The sequence below is a fragment of the Primulina tabacum genome, chromosome 1 (genome assembly GCF_025594145.1).
Source record: "Primulina tabacum isolate GXHZ01 chromosome 1, ASM2559414v2, whole genome shotgun sequence".
In the NCBI taxonomy this organism is placed as follows: Eukaryota; Viridiplantae; Streptophyta; class Magnoliopsida; order Lamiales; family Gesneriaceae; genus Primulina; species Primulina tabacum.
The window spans coordinates 5,719,088-5,728,646 of NC_134550.1; the positions used below are offsets into that span (position 1 = coordinate 5,719,088).

General features: G+C 33.2%; 1 protein-coding gene across 1 annotated transcript; it reads left to right on the plus strand.

The window, feature by feature from the left end:
* The first annotated feature begins 5,928 nt into the window (after positions 1–5,928).
* Positions 5,929–9,023, plus strand: LOC142537229 (leucine aminopeptidase-like). The gene is made up of 4 exons (XM_075642782.1): positions 5,929–6,985; positions 7,564–7,797; positions 7,905–8,231; positions 8,376–9,023. The coding sequence occupies exons 1-4, from the start codon at positions 5,975–5,977 to the stop codon at positions 8,670–8,672; spliced, it is 1,869 nt and encodes a 622-aa protein (XP_075498897.1). The 5' UTR covers positions 5,929–5,974; the 3' UTR covers positions 8,673–9,023.
* The last annotated feature ends 536 nt before the right edge of the window (positions 9,024–9,559 follow it).

A 9,559-nucleotide genomic window follows, 5' to 3' on the forward strand; every position in this document is an offset into this window, starting at 1 on the left:
CTAAAATACATATTTTGAACGCACTTCTTGAATTTATTTGACATAAATAATTATTTTTAATTTACAACTCAATAACTATTCTAATTATACCAAATTACCGAATAATTAATTACATGGCCTTACAATCTGCCCCATGATATAATGCATGCATATGCTCTGAAAAGAGCAAACATTAGAAAAGCGGAAAACCTGAAAGTATTTTCCTTGGGCTCTCTCTCGAGTGGGCATTTCTTCGCTGTAAAGTCAAGCAACTTGTCATCATCAATCTTTAATGTGAACTTTTTTTTTCATACATATATATATATCTTAAAATTTCAATATATTTTGACAAAATATATAATAAAAGACTCCGATATTTTTAAATATGGATAAATTATTGTTGGTCCCAAATACCAAACAAGTGATTGATCCGTTATACATAACTAGGGCTTTTTAACCGTTTACCGCACATTTTTTAATTCTTTAATAAAATAAAGTAAAAAAAAATTGACAAACTAACGTGTCTTACAATTTTATTTTTTTTAAATGCAAGTCATGCCATCTCAGATGGAATAATTTCGAATTCATTATAATATTATACTTTTTTTTTCTATAAATTAAATACTTCATTGTCTCATTTCATTCACCTTTCTCATATTTTTTATCGATAAGTTCTCGTAAATGTTTGAATTTATTTTTTCACTTCCTGTAGATTTTTATTAATTTGATTTTTTTTTTTGTTTTTGCAGGTTCATTTTAGTTCCAACTTATATTAAAGTATGTATACTAACATAAATTATTATGTTAAATATTAAATTTATAAATGAAATTATTATTTATGTTAGACTAATTTTGTAGTGTTATTTAATTTTTTTTCAATTTTAATTATTACGTGATTTTTTAGTCATTACTAATTTTTGTAAAGAAATTTCAAAATCGTTGTGTCCCCGAGCGCGGTGCAAGTGACACTCGGGGACAGAATGTCTCGCGCTCGGGCGTGAGAATTCTACCGCCCGAGCGCGAATGCGATGGAGATAAGAATAAGTTTTGTTCGTTTCTTTCTTCATTTCCTTCCTTGAAGTTTCGAGAGAATGAGTTAGAAATTGATTTCTTTCGTACGAAATCACTTCGAAACGTTGTCCAAACTCGAAACAAATTATATATTCAGAATCCTCGCGTCGAGAGCTTCCTTTTGAGGTAAGTTTCTTCTAGTTTCGGCACCTTTAATTATTGAAGTGCTGGAATATCATGTATTTGAAGTTGAGATTCATATATGTGGTAGAATAACCGACAAGAAACTAAGTTTTGAAGTCGGAATTGAATTATGTTATGATTTCGATTTGATATGAATCTTCAAAGTTTCAAAGGATATTTGAAACTTATATTGATGATTTTGAATTATGTTATTGATTGAAATGAATATGTTATTGATGCAGATAAAGTATTATATCGATATCTTCAGGCTACATCAATTGGAACGAAGAATTGAGGTATGTTGCGATCGAGTAACATACGACAGGTATCTGTATCATATGATATATGTTTGATTGATTTGATTGAGAATATGTGTTTATATACCTTATGTGATGACTTGATGTGGCATACATGGCATTATGATTGGAATATCGATGTATAAAATAAATATTTTGTTAACACACATCGTTTGATGCATATATCGATACATGACATGCACGTTGAGCTATGATCCTTGGATACCCTGATATGATTTGATTGGATTCTGGGGTTTGTGAACACAATGCTATATTTGGTATTATATGACCCTTAAAGCATAGTCATTTGTGGCCCCGATAATTGATTGAGATTTGGAATTTGATGGCGCTTTGTCGACGCTATCATACGAGTATCCCTGATTGAGACCGGTGTGCCAGCTCGAGCATTGATTTGATAGAGATTCGTTTGATTCTGACATGTGCTCAGTGGATGGGCATTTGACCTGATACCTCCACGACATACATGCATTGAATATCATATATCATCGTGTAAATATCTGTTGTATATATGATGGTTGTTCCATTCGGAGCTTTGCTCATCCCCAAGGGGGGCTGTTGTTGTCTTTGTGTGTGGACAATGGCAGGTACTCCAGGATATCAGGAGACCGAAGATGGTACTTCTGGAGAAAGTCACAGTTTGAGCTGAGGTTTTATGTTTTGTTCCCAGTATATATATATGTATTTATATACCGGGGCATGTCCCGAGGATATGAGTTGTTTGTATGTGGTTTGGATTTGATTACGTGTGGGCATATTTTATGATGTGAGTCGAAATACTATTTTTAGTATTCAAATAAGATGTTTTGGGCTCATTGTAAAGAAAAATTTAAACTCGTTTTCCGCTGTAATTAATTAACCATAATCAGATTGCATTGTAATAACGATTAGGATTTAAGGGCCCTACATTTTGTGTCACTGTAGACAGACTTTAGATCAAAGAATTTAAAGTTGACTACTTTGTACTTACACTGTACACAAACGGTAATTGGTGAAAACAGTACATACATAGAAGTCGCACAATACTCCCGATGTGTTGCGCTGATGGTTATTGGTGGTTGTATGCTACCTGATTCTGAAGGGTGTGCGGTCAAATTGTTGTACTTACATTTTTTGCAAGATTTGCATAAGATTCGTAGTTAAATTACAATTGAATAACAAAATGTGGAATATCATTAAATAATACATTATAAAATTAATTTACATATGCTTTCATTTTTATTAGGATTAATTATAATAATGATGATGATAATGCTGAATTTGTTTTACTATACTACTACTATCAATAATAATAAAAATAATAATAATAATTTTTTAATAAGTTAATAATAATTATGATAATCAATTTCATACTGTATTGGCAAAAATATTAATAGTAAAATCATTTAAATATATATTTTTGTAATAAATTTTTTTATAATAATAAATTTTATATTAGTTCTGTAAAATAAATGAACGATCATACTAAATACGAATAAATTTAATAATAAAATCATACTAATTATTTTTATTTAATAAATTAAGAACAAAATGTTTTTTTATAACAATAGATTTTATATTATTTGTGTAAAGTCAATCAACTGTAATACTTATTTTTTTTATAACATACCTAAATAAAACAACAACAATAATAATTACAATTATAAGTATTATTGTTATTCTAAAATAAAAAATCGTATTTCTTATTTGTATTTTACAAGTTAATGATAATAAAATAATATTTTTATAATAATAAGTTGTGAGGACCATTTACTCTAATAAAGTTTTATATATATATATATATATATATATATATATATATATATATATATATATATAAACACGCACATAGGTGACATTCATGTATTGAATATGATGAAACATATCAAAATTATACATATAATATGTAAATTTTACCATTGAAGTGCGGACTTGTTGGACATCACAAAATATATTCACATTAATTTCGTACCAAATAGTTACTTTATAAAGTTTAATTTTATTTAATAGTATATATATTATGGGCGTATCTTGTTTGAACATCACAAAATATATTCACATGAACTTCATGGAAGTATTTAATGCAACACGTTTCTCGATACCCGAAAAAAATACGTGAGATGATGATTAATATGACATTCCACGATATGTGTCTCAAAATTATATACACAAAGTTTTTAACTTAATAAGCTTATTTCAACTTTAGCGTAAGAAGTAAATATCATCATGTTTAGTAATGCTCTCTGCTCTTTTTATACACATATTTAATTCCAATATCATCGAATATATGGAAGAAAACAATTGGCTATTAAAATTCCTCCTTCTATTTTTATTCTTTGACCAAAAGCAAATACGCAATAATATCCACTCCAAATCAATCCTCTTCCAAATGCGAAGTAGTCACCTATACCGGCTCATTGATAAATAGTTTTTCTTTTGATGGAGTGAATATATACTTAAACATACTTGTCATGCATTGAGCACAAGACAACACGATCGAACACGATTGACTAGCTCAAATTGTTATAAGAATATTGTGTATGATTATAAATCTACTTAAATATTTAATTTTTACCTATGTGACATAATGTACTGCAAAACTTGAGTCCGTACTCAATTTAGCTCGTGTTGAATTGGCTCGACTCAACCTAGATCCTTAATTTTCAAGATATTTATGCATCGATTTTTGCAAATCAGCTCTTGAATGAAAAAAATGCTTAATTTTATTTATTTTTTTGTTGAAAAAACTAATATTTGTTCCATAGACCTCCATTTGCTTTGTAGTATTATGAGTATAGTTTTTGTATTGTGACTTGAATGGTATTTTATTGAGAGAGATTTTAGGTCCAAAATATATAGTATGTGTTTATGTATTATAAACCTTGCAGGCAAATACAAATGAAAAGGTTTAAAACGTGTTCCCAAATTCACTTCTGGATACTCTTACAAGTTTCTAGAGAAAATAATCAAATATTGTAAGAACAATTTGAAAATATCAAATAAATTTAAACTTATATCTTAGAAATTTCAAATTTCATTTTAAATATGTTTCAGAAATTCCAAATTTTCATTTAGTTTGCGTTTTATTATTATGTATCTAAAGATTTAGTATATAAATGCTCATAACGTAGCAAGAGTAAGTCTTACAGATCTATATTTGGAATGAAAATCAAACTTTTGATATAAAAAATAACATTTTTTATGGTCAAGTATGAGATCTGTCACAAAAGCGCCATGTGAGACGATTTCATAGACTGAAATCAGCAAGACTGATTTTAGCATACCTCATCAATTTGGTTCAGTTGAGCAAACGAGCAAAACTAAACAAAAACATCAAAATCAGTTAGGCCTGGGAAAAATATCCAGCAAGGCAAAAATGATCGTTTCAATATCAGAAATAGTACAAAAACTTTTCAAACGGTCATATTATTTTGTATCTAATGTATATATCATTCTTAGAGCTTATAAATATAAAAGATCAAATACAAGCTTTGGATTGGGATTCAAAGCATGTGCAGCCTACATGAAGAAATGAACTAGAACGAGAGCAAGCCCAATGTGTGAGAATACATTTGAGAGATAAATACAATGTAAATGATTAAATTCTCACACATATACACGAGAGTTGAACTTCAAAATTTAGTTGACTGAGTCTTCACACAAAGACAATAAAGATTGTGTTTGTTGTCTTGACATAAGAGACATTATGCGGATTGTGAGGTTGAGACCTACAATCAAGAGTGTGTTAATATCCGAACATCCATAAAAAATTTGTGTATATTTATTTATTACATTTAATTATTGCTACTGTTTTTAAGATATATTGTTGAAGTATTTTATGTGTTCTTTAGATACCCAAACATGTCATACCAATTGTTTGACAAAATGCTTCAACCAAAATGTTTTTATTCATTCAACTTCCGTATATTTTAAATGTTTTACAAAATATTTAATCTATTCTTACGAAAGATTATTTTGAGTGTCTTCCATTTGGTTTGAAAACCAAACTCGATTTAATTAATCGTTGTTCAATATTTTAATAATCGAACTATTGGAGCTCAACGTGTTTTATCCCACGGTTCCAATCGATCCTATCCACACGTTTTATTTATTTTATATAGCATCCACTTATATCAAACGTAATAATAAATATTATATGAAATTAATTTTTTACCGTGTAATATAAGAATATATAATAATTAGATAGATTTTTAGAGATGGAAGACCGTAGAAATATACTATAATACAAGAACTCATCCATTAGTTTGATGCATCGCGTTGTAAAGATTGAAAAAACCTCGGAATTAAATTTATCAAAACAACTAAAACACATTGGTTTCGATTAAATCTCTCTCACCTTCATATAAGCTGATTGTTTATAATTTGTTCGGAAATTGAGACAAACGTTAATTAGATGAAAAAAAGAAGATAAAACGTCTAGCTCAATCTCATCCCTCCATCAAACCATCTCCTTGTCCCAAACTCGTGTCTGTCGGCTGGATCACCAAATGCAAGCAGTTCAACCACCAAGAAAGATGGCACCCATAGATCCACACTCTTACACAGACTCCTCTCACCCACTGACGACCCACATCTCACTCTCCTTCTACTTCGACTTCCCTTCTTCCACCATCGTCTCCTCCGCTCTCTTCTCCCTTTCCGCCACTCACTCCGGCCCCTTCGCTCTAGACACACGTTCCCTCTCCATATCCGCCGTTCTTGATCCTCAAACCCTCGCAGCACTCCCGTTCTCCGTCCACCCTGCATCGCCCGACACCGTTTTGGGGCAATCGTTGATTGTGACGCTTGCGAACCACTTCCAATTCTTGGTCATCTCGAAAACGTCTCCTTCCTCCACGGCTCTTCAGTGGCTTTCCCCTCCACAGACGTTTAACAAGGCCTTTCCTTTTGTCTACACCCAATGCCACTCCATTCACGCCAGATCCATTTTCCCCTGCCAAGATACGCCGGCTGCCCGGATCAGATATTCCGCGAAACTGAACATCCCCCATTATTTGTCGGCTGTGATGGCTGCGAAGCATGTCGGCAGGAGGAACCCGATTGCGGGGGAGTGTCTGGGAGTGTGTGATGATTCCATATGGTGTGGGGATGGGAGGATCGTCGAAGAGTTTGTGATGGAGCAGTCAGTGCCCCCTTACCTGTTTGCATTTGCAGTTGGAGAGTTGGGTTTTCGGGAGATGGGACCGAGGACTAGGGTGTATTCTGAATCTGTCCCGGGTGTTTTGGATTCGGCAGCGAGGGAATTTGCTGGCACAGAGGAGATGATTAAGGTAGGAGAGGGATTGTTTGGGCCTTATGAATGGGAGAGGTTTGATTTGTTGGTTTTGCCTCCTAGTTTTCCCTATGCAGGTATGGAGAATCCAAGGATGGTGTTTTTGACTCCCACCGTGATTAAAGGTGATGCTACGGGCGCCCGAGTTGTGGCTCATGAGCTTGCTCATAGCTGGACAGGGAATTTGATTACCAACAAGTCTAATGATCACTTTTGGTTGAATGAGGTGGAAAACTTGTTTAAATTACATCAATGTTGGTTTTATTAGTCTATTGTGTTGGTTCATGCCTGTTCGTGAATCTTGTATGCAGTTATTTAGAATACATATGTCGCTATAGCATTTTTGTGAAAAGATTTAGTAATGCCATGTTGCATTGTATAAAGATTTTGTTAGCTTTGACGTTTGGCTAATTTTCTAAATGGCAGTAAATTAACCACCTGTGAAGTTTGTTAATTAGTCATCTTTTATTCTGATCATCTTATGGGCCGCTTATGGTAAGTGGTTTGGTTTTTCTCCACTTTTATGGAGAATTTCCTTCTTTCTGGAAGTCTTTTACGAGTATGAGACAAGTTAACTTGTTATATGTTACTGGATTTATTTGTTTTTATTGTTTTGAGATAGTTACTTGAAAAGATAGTCACATAATATTCATGCAAGTGGTTTCTATATAACTTTCCGACACAGCTTTTCCATTTGAGAAAAATGGAAAAGTTGTACAAACTCTCTTTTGAGCTATTCTGATTTAATGAAGATTAGGTTATTTTTTCTGTTCTCTCATCCTTTGTTATGTTTGGAGATTGTAGGGTTTCACAACATATGCAGATCGGCGAATAGTTGAGGCTGTGCAAGGAAAGGAGAGGGCTGTTCTGAATATTGGGATTGGATGGAGAGGGCTTGTTGAGGAAATGGACAGGTTTAAGGACAACATGGAATTCACAAAACTGAAAACTAATCAGGAAGGAGTGGACCCTGATAATGTATATTCTCGAGTTCCCTATGAGAAAGGATTCCAGTTTCTGTGGCGCATTGAGAGACAAGTATGCTTATTTACTTGTGGTCCTGTCTTTTTGAGATTATATTAACCTATATGGATATAACTTCAAAAAGGGCTTATACCGATGTACTTTTTGCCTAATACCTATAGATTGGAAGGCCTGCTTTTGACGAGTTCTTGAAAAAGTATATCGCAACCTTCAAGTTCCAATCTATCGACACCGATACGTTTCTTGATTTCCTCAAAGTGAACATTCCTGGTATAGAAGATCATATTGATTTAAAAGTATGGACTGAGGGCACTGGCATACCTCCAGATGCAATGGAGCCTGCTTCCGACATCTACAAAAAGATTGTGTTTCTGGCTAATGAGTTTAAGTTAGGTAGGATGCCAAATGAAGATGAAGTTACTGTTTGGGGTGGACAAGAATGGGAGCTTTACCTCGAAAATTTGCCGAAATCCCTAGAAGCTTCACAGGTACTATAGCCTAACTCCTTAAAATGTTTAGCTTGTTACTAGGAGCCAATACTTAGGTAGACCCGATGCTCTTGAACTTGATCCAAATAATTAGATGTATTATTGTAAAACTGATGTAACTTTATGACGTTGCTTGTAATACAGGTGTCGGCTTTGGATGCACGCTACAGGCTCTCTGAATCGAAAGATTACGAGGTCAAGGTGGCATTTCTCCATCTTGCCATTTTGTCTAGGTGCAGTAATTACTACGGCGAGGCCGAGAAAACACTTAAAGCAGTTGGAAGGATGAAGTATCTGCGGCCACTGTATACCGCACTCGTCCAAGGTCCTGGAAAAGAAGAAGAGAAGATATTTGCGAAGAGGGTGTTCTCAGAAGCACGTGCTTGTTATCACCCCATAGCTCAGGGTGTTGTGGAGGCAATTTTGGCCAAACACATGTGAAAAGGTTGGTGTATTTGTCTAGGCTGAGCACCTTACTCTGACAACTAATGTTTTGGATGACTCTTGCAAGCTCCTATATTTGGGATATAGTCTCAATGCTTAATGTCAACATGTAGGTGGGTGGGTTACAGGTTAACTTTTCTGATCCATCATCCACTTAGAGTTGTGATACATTTAATTATACTGATAAGAAATACCCGCGTTGCACGTGAATGCATTTTAAGCGTAATGTAGATTTTAAGAACTTACTGCTTAAAATACAATGTTGCTTGGCTGGTTTGTAACATGTAGGTTGTATGTCTGTTATTTTGAAATAGTTGAAAGAAAATGTTATGAGAACGAATGGAAATATTTCTCTGGTGTTTGAGGAAACAGAAAAATATTTTTGCATTCTGGATTTTATGTGTTGGATCATCCTTAACTAAACTTTCCTAGAGTAGGTCTTGAGATAGTCAAGTGAGTCAATATTCGTGAAACAGATCGATTCGATCAATATCTATCGTGAAAATGATACTTTTGGTATGAAAAATAATATTTTTCATGATTTGGGTCAGGTTGAAGATCCGTCTCCAAAATTAATTCGAGAAACGGTCTCATCGGAGTATTTGCGTAATAATTGATACAACTCCAAGTTTAGTTCTTGAAGTTCAAACTCTGTTATATAATGTCTACTATCTTCCAATTCTCTTTATCAAGAGTTTTTTTTTTTTTTAATTAAGAAAATCGAATTTTATCTTAAAAAAATCAGTGGATTCATTTTAACTTATGCATGTGTGTGTGTGTATATAAGGAAACCTACCCGAATAAACGGATTTAACTGATTTTTATACGAAAAATAAAAAAACTGAGTTATTGATTAACCTGCTTGAATTTCTAAATAAGTGGGT